The following is a 20373-nucleotide window of genomic DNA, read 5'->3' as shown; positions in this document are numbered from 1 at the left end:
CTAATATGAACTCATTTAATTCTCAAAGCAATTTTATTAGATAGGTAGGATGATAAATGGAGGCACAGAGACGTTAGGTAACTTGTTCAAGGTCACACAGCTGATTTGAACCTTGGCAGTCTTACTCCAGAGCCCGTGCTCCTGACTGCTAAGCTGTGGTGCCTCCTTTTGGAAGTAGCAGCTTTGCTGTGTGCCCTTGGGCATGTCACTCACCTGCTCTGTATGCATTTGAAGCAGGCAGAAGCTTGACACAGGCTATCGATGGGTACAGCCCTTCCCCTCCTTCATCTGACTCCCTGAAATTCTCACGCATTTATTCAGTTATCTGCTTACTTGTTTGTCTGGCTCGCCCCTCGAATGTACGCCAGAGGTATTTTGTCTGCCTTGTTCTCCCACTTTTTAAGGGTCAATAAACATTTGTCAAGTGAGCAGGCTGGTTACAAATCAACCTATTGCTAATTCCTGTTACTCTTCCCTCAGGACCTTCTGAGCTTCTCACTCAAGGATGGTGAGTTGATTTCATAAGTTGTGGGGCACGTATCTGCACCTCAGCCAGTGAAGCCAGTGGTAGGTGTTGCCCCTGCGGTCCCGTCCCCAGTGGCCTTTTTGGTGCAAGAAAGGAAAGGGGGCTTCCCTGGTGGTGCAGTGGTTGAGAGTCCGCCTGCCGATGCAGGGGACACGGGTTCGTGCCCCGGTCCAGGAAGATCCCACATGCCACAGAGCGGCTGGGCCCGTGAGCCGTGGCCGCTGAGCCTGCGCGTCCGGAGCCTGTGCTCCGCAACGGGAGAGGCCACGACAGTGAGAGGCCCGCATACCGCAAAAAAAAAAAGAAAGGAAAGGAAAGCCAGTAGAGCTGGGCCACGAGCCCAGCGAGCCACGTTCATCCTAGCCTACTTCCTGCCCCTGCCTGCCAATCACAAGCCCTCCTGAGCTCCCAGGAGCACCCAGGACACTTTAACTTACCCCCTTTGCTGTGGGTGACCTTGGCCTGGCTCTCACAGAATAATTGGAGTGGGTTTGAAACAGTCTGTCTAATGTCATCACCTGGTACTTCATTCCCTCCCGGGGGTGTTCTCATAGGCAGCCTCTAAACCGGCATTGCCTTTGAAATGTCTCTTGAGAATAACCACCACTTATGAAGCACCTGTTAACGCTGGTCATGGTACCCGACCCTTGTCGGGCATTGTTTCACATCATCCTCATAGACATCCTTTCATGTAGACACTCCCACTTTCCAGACGAGCAAACTGAGGCCCAGAGAGGTGAAGTAACTGGCCTAAGCTGGTAATGGCAGAGCTGGACATTCTAAAACAAGTGCTATTAACAAAAACCGTAGCAGATTTTACCCACAGGGGTTGAGGACTGTGGCAGCATCCCCACGGGAATATAGTAGTACCTCGTATCTAAAGAATACCAGTCTCTGACAACATCTGGGGGGTGCCTTTGGTTTATCTCAAAGCCCCACCAGATGCCGGCATCTACAAACAGGAGGAACTTCACTGGCACGCCGGGACCCCAATGGGAGTGGGTGCTAGGGCTCAAAATTTCCCCAGAGGTCAGAGGTAGGTGGCCCCTCAAACCATCTAGACGACCCTCTCATGAGACACAGGCAGACCTCGGAGATATTGCGGGTTCCGTTCCAGACCACCGCAGTAAAGCCAGTCACGTGAATGTTTTTGGTTTCTCAGTGCATATAAAAGTTATATTTACACTATACTGTAGTCTATTAAGTGTACAGTAACGCTGTGTCTAAAAAAACAATGGATATACCTTCATTTAAAAATGCTGTTGGAAAAATGGCACTGATGGACCTGCTGGATGCAGGGTTGCCACAGACAAGGCAAAGAGCAGTAAAACGAGCTCCGCCTGTAGATGAGAAAAGGAGGCCCGGAGTGGGAGTGGCTACAGTTGTCATGTCCAACTCTGTCCTTATTAATGAAGAACCAGGGACCAAGAACTGGGTACATCTGGGGATCAGGCTGCCTGGTGTTAAGATTCAAGCTCTACTTTGGCAAGGTCCTGAATGTCTCTGTGTCTCGGTTTTCTCAGGTGTTAAATGGGAACAAACAGTACTTTTTACCTTATAGGGCAGTGGTGAGGATTAAATGAAATAATCCAGGTAAAGTGCTCAGAACAGAGCTGGCGGGCAGGAAGCAGGCCATGAGTGCCACTGGGGCACGGTGGTGGTGGTGGTGAAATGGGAAAACCCTGGGAACCAGAAAACCTTGACTGTCATCCTGTCTCTCAGACTCCCATTGTGTGACCTTGATCAAGTCACTTAACTTCTCTGAACTTCAACTTCAAATACAAATGAAAGGCAAGAGCCAGATGCTACTTCAGAGCAAAACAAAACTGTCTTTGGTCCCAAGAACACAGTCAAGGATCTTGTAAGGAGAAGGTCAGTGTCATAGTTGGGCCGGTTGTTCAGGGCCTTTCCCATAAGCTCCATGAGAGTAGGGCCCTTGTCTGGCTTGTTCACCATCATATCCCAGTGTCTGCAACACTGATGGACACGTGGCGGGCATTTAGTACTTGTTGGGTGAATGGATGGATGGATGAAGGGATGGAGGAATGGATGAAGGGATGGAGGGACGGATGGATAAATGGCTAGAAGGTTGGATGGCTAGAAATAAGGATGGATGTCCTTTCCTTAGAGCACAAGCTCAGATACTAGCAAGATGGTTTGTCTGAACTTGAGGGTTAAAACATCTTTTTTCTACAGAGACTGATGGGGTAGGACACACAGCACAGAAGGCTCTCTGTGCTACTGCATTTCTCTCTGGGTGTGACACAGGGTGATTAATCATGGAATCAGCCCAAGACATCAACACAAAAAGCCGCACGTCTCTGAACTTCCTGGAAGGTTGACCCATACTGACAATATTGGGATGTTAGTCACAAAACAATGCCATCTTGGCGGCTGGGTGGAATTTTTTATGCATGCTAATCATTTTCTTCTCATCCAGTAACAACCCATGAAGCTTCTTGCCCACACAACTGGAAAAAATAAGCCTTTTATATGTTGAAGGTTAAACTAAATCTGAGCCAACTCTAGACTGGGTTTCACAACTGTAGCACTATTGACATTTGGGACTGGATAATTCTTTGTTGTGGGACCACCCCGTGCCATGTAGGAGATTTAGCTGAATCCCTGGCCTCTACTCACTAGATGCCAGTAGCACTTCCTGAGTTGTGATAACCAGAAATGTCTCCATGCTTTGCCAGATATCCTCGGGGGGCAAAAACATCCCCGGTTGAGAACCATGGGTTCAGGACCCCAAATTTGGCCGTCTCAGGTGGGGCTGGTTTATTTGTAGTTGGTAATCTTTATAAGTTACCTAGTTGCTCTCCTAGGTCCTGTACACAGATGGTGAATTATTGCATCGTATATAATCCTCAAATCATCTGCTAGAGTAGATACTGTTATCCCCACTGGTAGGAAATTAGGCTCAGGAGGTTAAGTAACCCGAGGTGGCATTTCCAAGTAAGTGTCAAATTCCATTTAAGGCAGTGAGTCTCGTGGTGAACATGCGCGGGACACTTAAGCTGAAGCATGGTTCTTGCCCTCTGTACTCTGAATCCAAAGATAACATTGACTCCAGGCCGTGGAACCCGACGACATGCAGCCACATGAGATATAACAACCTTCACCGCAAACTTGGCTCTACTTTCTGACCTGGTCTTTATTACTGAGTTGCAAACCCTACCTCCCCAATGAATCAGAAAGGTTTGAGAGGTTGGTCGTTGATCGTGGTGGAACGCGCTGTCAGCTGGTGGCGAGGTTCTTCATCAGGATCCTCAAGGTTCGTAAAGCTTGCTATCAGTATTGAAGCTGGCTGTTCATCCATTCAGCAAATGAGAACGGAGCCCGCACTGTGTGTGCCAGGCCGTCTGCTAGGTGCTGGGAGTAGTTCTAACCAGGGCCGATGCTCATTGAGTGCCTACTGTGTGCAGGCCCTGAGAAAAATGCTTTACAATTTGTTTAAACCCCTCAACAGCCCTGGGAGGTAGATGCTATTCCTGTCCCTCATTTTACAAAAGAGGCAGCTGCGGCCCAGAAAGTGAAATCACCTGCCCAAGGTCACACAGCAAGGATTCAAACCCAGGCAGTATGGTTCCAGAGTCCATGCTTAACTGCTGTTCTGCTTCCTACATGGAGATAAAATGATAAAATCCTCATCCTTACAGCTGACTTTAAGGGGATTTGATGAGGCCAGAATGAAGCGTGGGCACCCCATGTGGTAGAGGCCAGAGGAGGCCAATCTTGCCAGCAGCTGAGAGGGTGGAGCTGGAGGAGGGCCTCAGATGGGCCCCCTTTGCTCCCATGACCACCGGCCTTGAAGTAAGCTTGTTGCCACGTTGAACACCCTTAACTGTCCCCCCAAAATGAGCCGTGAAGAGAAAAGGCAGGAGTCATACCTGAAATCATCTGAGTTCGAGTCCTGCCCTGAGACAGGGTGCATCTTAGAAGTCCTGTCCCTTGGGACTTCCCTGGTGGAGCAATGGTTAAGAATCCAACTGCCATTGCAGGGGACACGGATTTGATCCCTGGTCCAAGAAGATCCCACAGGCCGCAGAGCGACTAAGCCCGTGCACTACAACAACTGAGCCTGTGCTCTAGAGCCCGCGAGACACAACTACTGAGCCCACATGCCACAACTACTGAAGCCCGCACGCCTAGAGCCCATGCTCCGAAACAAGAGAAGCCACCACAATGAGAAGTATGCACATTGTGACAAAGAGTAGCCCCTGCTCACCACAACTAGAGAAAGCCCACACGCAGCAACGAAGACCCAATGCAGCCAAAAATTAATTAATTAAATTTAAAAAGAAAAAAAAAGTCCCGTGCCTCCAGCCACACTCTGCCCACCAAAGTGAAGACCCTGGGAAGACTTGTAAGTCAGCCCAGTGCCCGTGGGGGAGGTGGGGGGAGGACCGTGGGACTAGAGTAAGGTGTGGTTTCCTTTATATGAAAAAAAAAAAAATCATTGAGGGTGAAATTGGGTATAAATATTCTAAATGTTACATAAAATGTACAATTAGAAAAGTTGGGGGAATTCCCTTGTTGTTCAGTGGTTAGGACTTGGTGCTTTCACTGCCAGGTCCTGGGTTCAGTCCCTGGTCGGGAAACTAAGATCCCACAAGGCACGCAGCACGGCCAAAAAAAAAAAGTCGGTCCATCGAGGGATGGCAGTGCAGTAGGCTGGGTAATCAGTTGAATGAATATGGCCTGAGAGTGTCCTCAGACCGCAGGGAAAGGCGAGACGAAGGTTCCCCGTGCTGACACAGCAGCAGCAGCTCACAGCCTCACCCCAGCAGCCCTGGCTTCTTAGCATCTAAGGATAGAGGAAATTTGACAATTTACCATAAAAAGAGTACTATTAACCACCCTTTCTTGATCACTTACTGCATCCCAGGTGCTGGCCAGTCTCATCACATGCATCTTCTCTGTATCTCAACAAACGCCAGATTAAAAGGGTATTCTTGCCCCCATTGTACAGATGAGGAAACTGAGGCTCAGAGAGGTCAAGAAACTTGCCAGAAGCCATTCAGCTAGTAGGTAGTCAGATGAAAATTCAAACCCCAGTCTGTGTCCCAACAAAGGCTGAAGTTTCTGCCTCTGAATTCCTTTTTCCTTTGGTCTGGAGGGCAGTCCCCAAAGGGAAGGGATTGGCCGTGATCTCTTCTCAAAGGTCTGGGATTCTGCTGCTCTCCGAGGAGAGGCAAGCTCAACCCCAGGCAGGTCCTTCTGGCTCCCGAACTCAGATCCATAGTGAGAACAGAGGCTGGTTCAGTGCCTGGCAATGGAGGTTGTACTGCTCCCTGAGGAGGTGCATTTGGAAATGCAGGGCAGGTGGTGGTTGTTGCCACAGCGCCTGGGGTGCACCTGGCGTTTAGTGTCAAGCTCCAAGGACGCTGTTCATCCTTTAATGCACAGCACAGTGTTGGATGGTGAAGTGCAAAGTGCATCAACTTCTCTATTGAGATGCTGGTGAGAAAAGGAGCCCAGAAGTGTTTGTTCTGCCCCCGGGTCTGTCCAAACACACTGAGTGACTTTGGACATGTCCCTTGTTCTTCCTAGGCCAGAAGGACCAGTTGGGCTCCAAGGGTGGAGTCTGGGTGGGTGCTGGGGCTGCCCAGCAGTTGGAGGCTGGCATACTCCTGCCCCCTGGGGGCAGAGCCAAGATCCCTGAGCCTGCCCCCCCACCAGGATTTTCCAAAGAACAGGCTGCCGGGTGATGGGTCCTGTGTGTGCACCTTTGGCCCATGGCCTAGGGCTATGCCTGGGATTGTGGGTGCACCCCACATATCCCATGCACCCAGAAGGTAGGATTCACAGCTGACCACATGGGATTGACCTGGAATCACAAAACTTCACTTGAGTAGATTTGCCTTATTCTAGTCTTTTTTTTTTTTTTTGGCTGTACTGCTCAGCTTGTGGGATTTTAGTTCCCTGACCAGTGATCGAACCTGGGCCCTCCACAATGAGAGCTCGGAGTCCTAACCACTGGACCTCCAGGGAATTCCCTCAATTAGATTTGCCTTTAAAAGGCAGCCACAGTGAAATGAACAGAAACTTTGGCATCCTGGGTTTTAAGCCAAATTCCACGGCTCTCTCAGCTGTGTGATTTAGAACAGCGGTCCCCAACCTTTTTGGCACCAGGGACTGGTTTCGTGGAAGACAGTTTTTCTGCAGACTCGGGTGGGGGAGATGGTTCAGGCGGTGATGCTAACGACAGGGAGCGATGGGAGCGGCCAATGAAGCTTCACGCCTCGCCCACAGCTCACCTCCTGCTGTGCGGCCCGGCTCCTAACAGGCTCCTAACAGGCCACGGACCAGTACCGGTCTGTGGACTGGGGGCTGGGGACCCCTGATTTAGGAAGTTTCTTAGCCTTTCTGCACCCTTTCTTCCCTCTTGTGCAAAATGAGGCATCATAATACCAGCTTCCCAGGACCACTGGGAAGATTAGCAATCAGGAATGCAAGCTTCTTGAGTGGTGCCCAGCATTTGTTAGGAGCACCGTGGATGCTGATTTCCTTCCCTGCAGAGGTAGCAGGAGGAGGAGTCATCTTGATTACACCACTTCCTCCAGGCATGAATGCACCCAGACCTTCTCAGATCAGGAACTTGCTAGTTAGAACAAGTGCAAAGGCCCTGGGGCAGGAATGAGCTTGGCTTCTTGGTGGGACAAATACTTGTGGAAACAGGGACCAGTAGAAAGTGAGGTGGTAGAGAGTGGCAGGAAGGGGTTAGAAAATGTACAGTCTTGCAGACCATGGGAAGAAATGTGGATTTTATTCTAAGTGCATTGGGGAGTTTTGTTGTTTTTTTTTTTTCATTGGGGAGTTTTAAGTTGGGGAAGAGAACCCCAATCAGATTTATGACTTCAGCCTTCAAGCTGCTGCGTGGCAAATAGAGTGTGGGGCAGGAGGAACCAGGGCAATGGCTGGTCCTTGAAGAGCGATGGCAGTCACAGTGGCCGCGCGGCAGAGATGGGGAGCCGTGGTCAGACTCAGGATACATTTTGGAGGTGCAGCTGTCACCATTAGCTGGTAGATTGGATGTCTGAGGAGGGGCAATGAGAAAAAATCAAGAACGATGCCCAGGCTTTTGGCCTGAACCCCAAGTTGGGCTTTTTATTGAGACAGGATGGATTGGCCCTTGAGGAGTGAGTTGGCTACCTGGCAAGTTGTCCTGGGTAGCCCAGGACTCCTGCCCCTCCTCCACCACTCACCACCTGCCTTAAATAGAACCTCAGCTCCAAGTCCAGCAGCCTGGCTGTCAAGGTCCTTGAAATGACCCTTACACGAGGCTGACATTCCAGAGTCCCATGCCCGAGAATACCTTGGGAGGTTTTAACCACCTGTGCACCTGGCAGTCTGTATTCCAGAAACTGAATCACGGCAGCCTTGACCAATGGAGTATGAATTAGTGGCTGATAATAACTGCCATCAGTTAATCACCACGGCCAAGGCTTGTTAATTGCCACAGGTCGATTACGGCCTACGCGCAATAGTCTGTGAGCCTAGGAGGGAGCTCCTTTATTTGTGGAACATTAGCTGATCAATAACCCCAAGACATGGCCTGTGGTATCTGTTTCCCGACACACAGGTCCTCATCCAGGGAGGCGGCCGAGGGCAGCTGGGCAAGCGCTGCTAGACCACGGCTCGCTCTAAGGACCCTCGTTAGAGGAAGGAACTGGCTTATCTTGCAGAAGCTGAGGTTATCGTAGCTACTATGACCTTAGTATAAAATTACCATGCAGCATTGCAGACACCCAGCAGAGGAGGCCGGTTCTGCATCATTCATTAAGAACCCGTCATGGACCCAGAGTCCTCTCCTCAAAGCTTTGTGAGGGCTTCCCTGGTGGCGCAGTGGTTGAGAGTCCGCCTGCCGATGCAGGGGACACGGGTTCGTGCCCCGGTCCAGGAAAATCCCACATGCTGCGGAGCGGCTGGGTTCGTGAGCCCTGGCCACTGAGCCTGCGCGTCCAGAGCCTGTGCTCCGCAACGGGAGAGGCCACAGCAGTGAGAGGCCCACGTACCGCCAAAAAAAGAAACTTTGTGAGATGACTGTTACTATTTCCACTTCCACCTGAGCGGGGATGAGCTTTGCCCAAGGTTAGACACAAATAGCATCCGTACCCAGGTCTGTCAGGTCATTAATTGAACATTTATTCTTTGCGCCGAGCACTGTCCTAAGGACTGGAGATAAAGCAGTGTAGAGTTTATACTTATAAAGTTTATACTTCACGGGGAGAGACAAACGAGAGTAAATGGATATGATGTCAGAGCAGGGCAAGCTCTGTGTGGAACAAAATGCAGAGTAAAGGGGTAAAGTAATGGGGGCCGGGGGTCAGGAAGGCCTCTGTGAGCAGGAGGCGTCTGAACAGAGACTTGAGTGAGGGGGAGGAGCCTCCCAAGAAGATCTGGGGAATGAGCCTTCCCGGTGGTGGAAACAAAACAAGTGCAAAGGCTCCACAGCAGGAACATTCTAGAAGGTGAGGTCGTGGAGTTGGCCAGGGGCCTTGTATGTCATGATGGAGTTGGATTTCCTTCTGATCGTGATATCACGTCCTTAACAGCTTTGGGATGTGAAAATTTGATCTTTGCTGATTTGGTGAAACACGCCACCTTTCTTCCGATCCGTGTGGGTAATGGTTGCACACGGTTCCGCCCCAGAAGCTGTTTCCTTGCTCAGCTGACTGGTTCTCGGGGCTGTGCACTTCGGAGGTATCTGGGGTTTGGGTTTCATCCGTTGCGCTGCTGTTAACATGTCTGTGCTTGGAAGCTGAACTGACCCTGTGCTCTTTCTCTCTTTCCAGGGCGCTACGATGCTCGGGCCCGAGTCCTCATTTGCCACATGACCTCCCTCCTCCAAGTGCCCTTGGAGGAGCTGGACCTCCTCGAAGAGACGTTCCTCGAGAGCCTGAAGGAAACCAAAGAGGAGGAATCTGAGTAAGTGTGCCCTGCGACCCTGGCCACCCTGTCAGGAATCAAGGACTTCCACTCTTCAGATAACAGCATCCTGTGTGTCCCCTCCCCCCATTAAGAGATGGTGCTCTGAGGTGGGAAGAGCACTGGACAGACAGTCACAGTGCAGCCCTGACTCGCTGTGTGGCCTTATCAAGTCACTTCCCGTCTCTGGGCCTCCATCCTCATTTGTAGGAAGGGAGTATTGAATGGATGAATGCTAAGGGCCATGAGTTTGTGACTTTAACATTCTGTGGCCCCAACACCCCACTCCCCCTCAGTTCTTGTGACACCTTGTCTGTGGGCCAGAGTGGCCTGGGTTCAAATCCCACCTCTGACACCTGTTTGCTTTTTGACCTTGGGCAGGTGCCCCCCCACCCCCTGTTCTCTAAGCCATAATATTCTTATCTGTAAAATAGGAATGAGAATAGCATCCTCCTAGGGTCATTGTGGAAAACAAATGCAATTGTATTATCAAGTGCTTGGCCCAGGGCTGGCATGTAGCAAGGGCTCAGTAAGTATGAGTCCTTCCCTTCCCCCACATTCCCCCATACCTGCCAGCTGTCAAGAGGCTTTGCTATCTGTGTATGGTCAGGTGTGTGTCGAGGGAAATTTTCCTGGTAACTTGGCCAGAGCTCAGCTCTTTGCAGAACACCTTACACAGGATCTAATCCCAGGGTAATAAATCGATCCCAGTCACAGCCTAACTGCGGGCTCCTTGCACCATTGCACCAGGCACATCTCCTAGCCTTGGGTTTTGTTCAGCCACGAAGGCTTTCTTTGAGCAGCCAGGCTGTGCCAGTTCAGCCCAGCTGGGAATCTAGCTTTGAAGCCAAGTTCAGAACTGGAGCCGCCCTCCCCCCAGGGTTTATAGGGCAAAGGGAGGGGGTTGATTCCTTCAGAAAGAAGGAAACTTGGTCTATTGAAATAACCTGAAAATAGACTTGTTTTGACTCCCAGAGCTGTGTCAATAAAGAAACAGCTGGATCCAGGCCAACACCTGGATCCCTCAAGTATGTCTTGAAATGAAGGAAACTCTTAAGTATTGTCTGGAAATCTATTGTCAGAAAGAAACACATTACCCAGAGGGTCTGTTCTGATAATACCAGTAATGCCAGATCAGAGAATGTGTAAAACAGAGCCCAGCTCTGCCACTTACCAGCTGTGTGATCCTGGGCAAGTTATTTAACTTCTCTGGGCCGCAGTTTCCCCAGCTACAAATGGGGATAATAATAGCACCCTCTTCATAGGGTTCTTGTGGGGCTCAAATGGGTTTGTACACATAAAGCGCTTCGAGCAGGACTTGCACAGAGTTTCTAGTTGTTAAATATCAACATTTGCTATAGTACTGTTATCATTGCTGTTATTACTGCGTGGACCATTTCCTCAGAATAATACTCCACAGGTGTCATTTTTTAACTCAATTTTAGGGACTTTGGCAACCTCTCAGATTCTATCTATGGTCTCTGGAGGGGTCTGAGACGCAGGGAAAGCATAGGGACTGGTCAGCCAAGGGACCTGGTTCTCTGTTTGATTCTGCTGCTAAGTCCCTGTGTGGCCCTGGGCACGTTGCTTTCCCTGTCCGGACACCAGCACCAGTTTTTTCACCTGTACAAGTAGAGTATCGAGTTGTATGTAGGTTTCTTTTAACTCTAAGGTTTTGTGTTTCTGCAAGGTGAGCTTCTCACTCAGCACCCCAAGGCGATCCTTTGCAACTGGAGTTCAGGGTGTGATGTACCACCTTTCTGTTCTTGGGTCCCCATTTGAGCCCTGAGGCCGTCCAAGCTTCCCCTACTTGTTTGGTGACTTCACTTCTCTGTGCCTCAGTTTCTTCATCTCTAGCACAGGGACAGTGGTAGTATCTCCATCATAGGGCTGTCAAGAGGGTTAAATTAATTAATACATATCAAAGGCTTGGAAGAGCACCTGACACATAGTAAATGTTAGCAAATGCGGTGCTGGACGTTGATACTGATCCCATCATAATAACATGGTCAACATCTAACCTTTATTGAGCGCTCTGTAGATGCAGGTACAAGATACCATCTCATTGGGTTCTCATTACAATCCCCTGAGGCTTTTGCAGAGGAAGAAACAGAATGTCAGAAGGGTGACGTAATTCACCCGAGGCCACCCAGCTGGTCAGTGGCACCATCTGATTCAACCTCCTTATCCAGTCTGAACATTGCTTACTGCGTCCCTCAAGGCATGGCTGAGAATCCGAGGTTTCATTCTTAATTCTGAGAAAGGCGGTGAAGATAATTCTTTTATGGGGCTTTCTGAGCTTTTACTAGGAATGTGTCTCTAGACTCCCCAGAGATAAGCACTCCCTCTCTATCTACTGGAGAAGGTGATTAAAAAAAAAGAAAAGGGTGGTGGTGAGGGCAGTAAAGGTAAGGAACACCCTCTCATGGGAGATAAGGTGGCAGTGAGGGAAATTTCTTTGTGGACCCATGAGATAAGCAGTGCGGGTGTCTCTGCTCTTCTCAAGGTATCTGTGACCTCTGCCTGGGATTTGGCCCAAATCTGCATTTTGGCTTCAGCCTCTGTCTTTGGGAAGCTGACATGGAATGTCCGCTCAAGGTCACTTCTGACATCCCAGGTCATGAGTATGGCCAGAGGCTATGTGATGACATAGATTGCCATGGTGCCTAGTCAGCAGGCAAAGTCAGTAATAGGAACAGGGCTTCACTTGGATTTAGTGTCGTGCTCTGAATTCTCACTTCCCAATATAGGAAGCATCATAGATATAACTCAGAGCCAGCCTCTCCTCTTGTGCTTTAGAGGTTGAAATTCAATCAGACAACTGAAGTTATTGCAGGAGTGAAATGCTGTGATAATTAATGATTACCGGGAAAGCTGTTCGTTTTGTGTACAAAACAGTTACTAAGAGCGTTCAAGTACTTAAATAAGGAAATCGATTGGCAGTTCAGGTGTACATTAAGAGAGAGTGCCTTGGGCTTCCCTGGTGGCGCAGTGGTTGGGAGTCCGCCTGCCGATGCGGGGGACACGGGTTCGTGCCCCGGTCTGGGAGGATCCCACATGCCGCGGAGCGGCTGGGCCCGTGAGCCATGGCCGCTGGGCCTGCGCGTCCGGAGCCTGTGTTCCGCCACGGGAGAGGCCACAGCAGTGAGAGGCCCGCATACCGCAAAAAAAAAAAAAAAAAAAAAAAAAGAGAGAGTGCCTTAGCTAAACAACTTTTAGGGAAAATATTATATTCTTTTTTTTGTAAACATTCAAATAATAATACAAAGCAGGGACTTCCTGGTGGCGCAGTGGTTAAGAATCCACCTGCCAATGCAGGGGACACGGGTTCGCAGCCCTGGTCCAGGAAGATCCCACATGCTGCAGATCAACTAAGCCCGTGTGCCACAACTACTGAGCCTGTGTGCCACAACTACTGAAGCCTGTGCGCCTAGAGCCCGTGCTCCACAACAAGAGAAGCCACCGCAATGAGAAGCCCGCGCACCGCAACAAAGAGTAGCCCCCGCTCACCACAACTAGAGAAAGCCCGCGTGCAGCAACAAAGACCCAACACAGCCCCCCCAAAAAATTTTTTAATAATAATAATAATACAAAGCAGAATACTAGAGATTAGAGTATATCATCAATCCAATCTTTATAAAATTGATCTGATATACTAGCATTTATGCATTTAAATAAAACAGCTTCAAGAACGATATTTACTCTTCAGTTATTTTATTCCCTTTAGGCTATGAGTTTCCCCCTCCATAAGCTCAGCTAAAAGTGATGACTGTCTAGTATCCCAGATGTGCAGGTGTCACTGCAGGAACAATCTAGAAGCAGACTATGCTAAGAAATGTCAAGGGCACCCACTCAAGAATTTGACTATGTTCTTAATAGTAAATCTGTACTAATCATGAAAATGTTGTAACATCCTAGATTTGTTCTACTATCCCAGAAATTTCATTCTTGATGGTGATTGGCTAAATAAATATTTTATTTAGCCAAAATGTATGTGCCCCCTGGTTTTCATAGAAATGGACAGTGAGTGGGAGAAAAGATCACTGCAGCAAGATATTCACATCCAATTCTTGCTGTGGAATGAGTAGGTTCTTTTCAAAAAACGTCTTCTGAGCCCCATCCAGGTGCCAATCCCAGGGCCAGCGGCTGAGGGTGGAACACAGGAAAGGCTTTATCTGTGTCCCGAAGGTTCAGCCCTGTGATTCTCAAACTTGAGATAATTGGAGAGCTTGTTACAGGTGGTTTCCTCACCCAGGAAGTAGTGCTTTTAACAGCTACCCCCTGGGGATTCTGATGCAGTTGATCCAAAGCCCACCCTTTGAAAATCAATGGTCTAGAATTCCAGGCTAATACAGTACAGAGGGTTAGGGAGGCCCAGAGTCGGAGCTCGTAGGCAGCCTGGAGGCTCAGGCAGGCGAGGAGGTGACTCTGGAACGATGAGTAATGTTTAGCCAGGCAAAGGAAGGTGAGAAGGTCCTTGGCAGCCGAGGGCCAGCAGGAACACAGGACTGAGGCGTGGGCAGTGTGCCTGCAGGCAGTTCAGTGTTTCTGGAGGGTAGAGTGTAAGTTAGGAATTGATGAACGATGAGGCTGTGCATGAGGCAGGGACCGGGTCATGGGGGCGGGGGGGGGGGGCCTGAGTGTCCTGCTGGAGAGGTGACTCTATCCTCAAGGCAGAGGGAGGACCAGGATGGGGGGGGGGGGGGACGGACAGTTGTGATTGTACTTTCCCGCTTGACACTGGTCACGTGGTGGTGCTCGCATCATCCTCCCGTTTCCAGTCCCTAAGTGAGAAAATTGAGGCTCAGAAAAATCAGGGGAGCCAGCGAGATCACGGCGGAGCTGGGCTCAAAGACCTCACCCCGAATTTGCAGACTATTTCCCAGGCAGTGTTTGTCGAACAATTTGCTGCTGGTTCACGGAGCCAGCTGCTCGTAGCCCCTGTGCGTTCCTCTCGTAGGCCCTCAGCAGCTGGAATTTCTCCTCAGGCCTTGAACTCTGCTGAAAGCAACTAATTTCCAGCCTTCCTGTTTGCCCCGATTGGTACTAGCAATTAAGGGCCAAAGTATATCTCCAGCCTGTGGAGGAGATTGTCATAACCATGGAAGGAATGATGATAGCAGTAAACATACTGAACGATTACGGTATGCCAGTCACCATAGGTTCAGCCCTCCTAGTACCCCTGGAAATTCAGCGCTATTATCATTCCCACTTCATGGATGAGGAAACTCAGGACAAGTCATTTGTACATAGTCCCAAGGTTAGTAACTGGCCCTGTCCAGCAGGATAGCCTAGGTTTTGCTGCGGTAACAAATGACCTCCACGTCTCGATGGCTTACAGCAACAAAAGTGCATTTCTTGCAAGTTGGCTGTGGCTTTAGTCCACACTTTCTTGGTTCTGGGTCCCAGTTGACAGGGTGACCCCTATTGGGAGTGTTGCTGGTCTCGGGGCAGAGCAAAAGGAGACTTACCAGGCGCTGCACTGACTCATAAAGATTTTGCCAGAAGTGACTCTGTCCTTTCCAGCTACTGGCTAAAGCAGATCATGGAACCACTCAGCTCAGCAGGGCAGAGATGTGTAATTGTTCCATAGGGAGGACCAGTGCAGGAGGGAGAACTGCCCACCTGGAGGATTGTCACACACCACCACAGCAGAGGGAGGATTCAAGCCTAGTTTACAGGATTTGAAACCTGACACCAGAACCCATGCCCTTCATCGCCGTCCTGCCTTCCACTTTGCTAAATGCACGCGGTTCGGCCTCTTCCCGCACATCTGAGGGCGTGAATTTCAGTCATGAAAAACCAGCACCTGTGATCATGGAGAATTGGTTTCCGCTCAGTAGTGAAGCAACCGAGAAGTGCTGTGCTGTACCCCCAGGAGGTGCTTAGGGGAAGGATGGTTGAGGTGAGCGGGCAGACAACCAAAAAGCATAGCGGGTCTCCGAAAGCCCGTCTCAAATCCAACTTCTTTTCACTGACCGGAGGATGAACTGTTTCTTGCTATCATGTATGGTTCAGGAGGCAAGAGATGCGAAGGAAACGGCTCCGGTTGAGTACTGCGTTGTTCTGCTCGCCGACACACAGAAGTTCCAGCCTGCTGTCCATTCTCCATAAAAGTTTGTTGATCAAAGGGATGAAGAAGGAATTAATTTAAGCTTTACAAACCAACAGCCTTTTGAGGGAGATGTTATCATCCCCATTTTTACAAAAGGGGGAACTGAGTTTCAGGGAGATGGAGTTTCATGGCAACAGCCACTGTCTTGGTCCCCGCTCGCAGGGCCAACTGTCAAGCTCTGCACTTGACAGACATTGTTTTTGCTGATCCCCACTGCCACTCAGGAGGAGGGTACTCTTATCCGTGACCTCGTCTGTGATATGCAGACAATAATAAAACTGCTTCTAGGATAAGATAAACCATTCGAAGTGCAAAGCACAGTGGCAGACATGTTGGAAGTCCTCAGTAAACATTAACCCTTCTTTTATCATCATCGTCATCGGCCATCGCTCTGTCAGTTGAGTTGTCCAAACTCCAAGTTCAGTTCAGAGTTCCCACTGGTAGTGACCGCACTGCCCCACCCTTGTCTCCCATCCTTCTCCTTATTGCCCCAAAGCACCGGGGGCCAGATGTTGGACAGGAAAGTTGGGTTTAGTGACTCTCCTGGGCCATTCTCAGGATTCACCTGACCCCAGTTTACTCCATATGCTTCCCTTTTGCTACATTTTGTCCCTTTCAAATTTCAAGTCTGAAGGGTTCTAGCTATTGCCCCAAGGCCAAGGTCTCCAGTACAGACATTTCTCTAACCCCTCTTTGAAAAGATAAATCTGAAGGAAATTGGTTCCCAAATTCCTTCCAGAGGGAGGTGGGCTCAGATGGCGGAGTGGGGGGAGGGGAAGGAAGGAGTGAGGTGATGATGTCTGTGACTCTATCTGGTACTCATTCTGGGTCCATCTGTATAAAGATAGTTTTGTGCTTCTTTTGCCACTATTATTATTATTTTTTTGTCTTTTCATTATTCAAATTGCAACCCTGTTAGGATGGATTCGTTGGGTAAGTAGCACATCCCACGTACTGGGATTCCCCAGCTGGGTTTTAGAATGTTTTCAGCTTTTTAAAACCATAGATGGGTCCAAGGTTACCTCGCTCTGCATGACAGAGCACCCAGCACTGATCCCAGTTTGGGGCTTGGTGAGGCGGGGAGGTGTCAAGGGATCCCAGACACAGCCAGTCCCAGAGAGCAACCTCTCCCCCACCCCACCCCCAGAACGGCCGAGGCATCCCGGAAGAAGAAAGAAAACCGGAGGAAGTGGAAGCGCTATCTCCTGATAGGCCTGGCGACGCTGGGAGGCGGGACAGTGATCGGTAAGATGAGATGGTGGCCCTGGCCAGGGCAGCACGGAGTGAGGGATGATGCCAGGCTGGGAGCAAGAGTGGGGAGTGCAGGGGGATCAGCTGGGAGCCCACCCCAACTCGCATGCGCGTAGTAGGTGTGCTCAGAGGCAGTGGGAGGGAGGCCGGTGGAGGAAGAGCGCAGCAGGCCCCGTCCGCACTCCCACCTCTACCCACCACGGGCCGCTTTCCTTGCAGGCGTGACCGGGGGTCTGGCTGCCCCTCTTGTTGCTGCCGGAGCCGCGACAATCATTGGCAGTGCCGGGGCAGCGGCTCTGGGCTCAGCGGCCGGCATAGCTGTCATGACCTCGCTGTTCGGTGCAGCTGGAGCTGGCCTGACAGGTAAGGTTCCAAAGGAGTGGTGGCCCAGATTCTCACCAGTGAGGGCTCCCTGGGAGACGGAGGAAGAGGACATGGCTTTTCTCACTCTGAGTCCTAGCACTGCCAGAACTTATAGCGAGCTTCACAGAGAACTGGGTGGATGGCTTGGCATGGCTCGGGAGAAGGCTGAGTTTGAGAAACTGCACCTGGTGTAGACTTCTTAGAAAGGGTCTGATTGGACCTGCTTGTCACCATCTAAGAAGTTTCCAGGCAGGCTGCCTCAGAGACGGTTGAGCTTCTTCTTGTAAGAGGACACATGGCTACCCCTCATTTACCAGCATCCCGTGGGGGAGTGTTTCCAAATCATATGTGTCAGTAGCTCCCCAGTCACACAGAGTTTCCTGTTAAGTGGCATGTTGCTTCGCACATTGAGAATCTTGATCAGCTCAAACCGCTTTCACTGAGAGGAGTGTGTTACACTCCTGAAGTTCGTGGGCGGGAAAAAGATGTAGTACCCATTGAATCAGGCCAGAGCGGTGGTTATGAGCTTGGGCTCTGAGTTTCAACCCCAGCTCTGCCAGTTGGGGGCTAGCCAGCCTTTGGAAACCTGTTACCTTCATCTGTAGTCAGGACGATAATGGCACCGACCTTAATGAGTTCAAAAACGAGACGTTTGTCAAGGGACAGGGCACACGGTTGGCAGTCACTGTGAGTGTGTGAGTACACAGAGCCACTCTAACATTCCCCAGGGTCCCCAGTGACCCCCATTCTCACTTTTGTATCTGGGTCTTTAGGATACAAGATGAAGAAGCGTGTCGGGGCCATTGAAGAGTTCACGTTTCTGCCTCTGACAGAAGGCAGGCAGCTACACATCACCATCGCCATCACGGGATGGCTGGCATCTGGCAAATACCGTGAGGACCAGGGGCAGAAAAGAATGTAGAAGCGGGTGGATGTTGGCTGAGCTGGGTCTGTTGCTGTGGGCCAGACCCTGGCCTAGGCTCTTGCCTGTGTATGTCTTTAGGGGGTGGGTAGGGGGGACCTATTCTTCAGAGGAGGAAACTGAGACTCGGAGAGGTGAGATGACTTTATCCCACATCTGTCTTCCCATCCACCCATCCATCATCTGTTCATCCATCCATCCAACTATCCATCCATCTATCCATCCATCCATCCATTCACCCATGCAGCTACCTATCTATCCATCCATCCATTCACCCATTTAACCACCCACCTACCCACCCATCAACCCATCCTTTCCACAGAGTTTATAGAGCATGTACCAGACACTGAGCCAGGTCCTAGGAAATCAGTGGTGAGCAGCACAGTCATGGCCTCTGCTCCCGTGGAACATATGGTCCAAGGCAGAAGACAGATCATTGAGCAAGTAATTACAGGGAAGCTTTATGGAAGGCACGATAGGGGAAGCACAGAGAGCTTCTGGGGAGTGAGGGAAAAGTTATTGGAGGAAGTGGCATTTAGGCTAAGGACTGGCTGGGAAGTAGCCAGAGAAGGAAGGAGAAAGAAGTGAATACCAAGCAAAAGGGCAGCATGTAGAAAGGCCTAGTGGTGCAAGAGAAGCACAGGATGGCTTGAGCAAGGAGCTAGAAGACAGGAGTGTGGGTGACACCGGATCACACAGGAGCATGTGAGCTGTGGCGAGGAGTTTGAGTTTATCCTCAGAGCAAGTGGAAAATAGCAAAGGAGTTTCAACACATAGGTGAGAAATCAGTACATCTTGGCTGTGTGACCTCAAGCAATTTACTTCACCTCTCTGTGCCTTGGCTGCTTCATTTGTAAAGTAGAACAAATTATCCTTGCCTTTCAGGGCACTTACAAAGATTAAATTAAACGAGGTAACGTGTGGAAAGCACCTGGTTTTTAGTGACATTCCACAAACGTTATTTCCCTTTACTGCTCTAATTTGAACGTGTGTGTTTTGGGGGGATTCTAACCAGGGTGGCACTGAGGAATAAGGTCATGGTCCGCTTACTGTTGGCTCACTTTTGCAAGTGCTCAATGTGAGGCTCAGCAAGCAGGTCGTCAATCAGAGAGAGAACAGGGTGGGCCGGGGAGTCTGGAGCGTCCTGACCAAATACACAAGCTCAGAGCCTCCTGGGTTCCCAAATTGCTGGGATCCGAGGGCAGAAGCCACAGCTTTTCTAAACAGCACAGGAGGAAGCAGGTGAGAAAATGCCCAGGCTCTGTTGAGAGGCATTACTGGGCGCCAGAGTCTTATTGGTATGTGCGCACCGGGGCCAGTCCCCAAACAGGGGACTCTCGAACAGTGACTGAGCACCTAGCACCATGAGTCAGGCATTTCACCCACACACTAGGAGCCTGATGTACGTTACCTCGAGTGACCCTCATCCATGCTCTGAGGTGAGGGCTGTTCTTATCCTGATCTGGACGAAGAGGAAACCTAGAGGGATCACATGGCAGACAGGTGGCACATGCAGGATTCGAACCCAGGTCTCCTGACCCAGAGTTCACGGGTTTCTCTTCATTTGTTTCATGATACCATCCATGCTACAGAAAGACTGAGACAGGAAGGAAGGAGCAAGAGTCTTAAGTGAAGGAATTTGCAGTTCTGACCAGTGTGGAAAGCAAAGCCCTTATGGTTGTTTTACCCACCCCCTTGCTGGGCTGGCCCCAGGGCAAAATCAAGTTCATTTGCGGTGGGGGCCGGGGGAGGGGGGGCGGGGGGGCCATTATCGTGCAATATGCTCCCTAGGCAGAGGCGGTGGTTACAAGAAATGTAACCAAGGTAGGTGAATGGAGTTCAGGAGGGAAATGAGTCACCTTGTCCTGCCTCCTTGATGGCCAGGAAAGAAGTCTCGTGTCATCACAGGCTTGCTTCTGTGTGCGATGGGAATGTATGGGCTTTCTTGGGCCCGCCCCTTTATTAAATAGGATTGTTTGTAATCATGATTATGGCTTTGTAGCTCACCACTAAGCCAGGCATTTTTGCACGCATTGGCTCACTTAGTCCCTCACTTCAAGCCACGGATGTGGGCATCATTATCACCCCCATTTTACAGATGAGGAAACCGAGGCTGATAAGGGCTGCCTAGGGTCGCCTCGCTAGTCAGGAACTGGGGCACGACTCACCCCCGTTCTGTCTGGCTCCGTAGCCCATGTTCTTGGCCACAGGGTGATAGAATGCAGTACTGCACTTTACAGTTTACATAATGCTTTTCGTGCA

General features: G+C 50.2%; 1 protein-coding gene across 1 annotated transcript in view; it reads left to right on the top strand.

Moving 5' to 3' along the window:
- Positions 1–20373, top strand: part of TMCO4 (transmembrane and coiled-coil domains 4) — a 75791-nt gene that overhangs the window by 8209 nt on the left and 47209 nt on the right. The window contains exons 3-7 of the mRNA XM_065873985.1: positions 481–508; positions 9328–9460; positions 16723–16820; positions 17046–17189; positions 17963–18082. Coding sequence (XP_065730057.1) covers positions 481–508; positions 9328–9460; positions 16723–16820; positions 17046–17189; positions 17963–18082 — 523 coding nt within the window. The remainder of the gene's footprint in view (positions 1–480; positions 509–9327; positions 9461–16722; positions 16821–17045; positions 17190–17962; positions 18083–20373) is intronic.

The sequence above is a fragment of the Phocoena phocoena genome, chromosome 1 (assembly GCF_963924675.1).
Source record: "Phocoena phocoena chromosome 1, mPhoPho1.1, whole genome shotgun sequence".
Lineage (NCBI taxonomy): Eukaryota > Metazoa > Chordata > Mammalia > Artiodactyla > Phocoenidae > Phocoena > Phocoena phocoena.
This window is presented reverse-complemented; position numbering and strand designations above follow the sequence as displayed.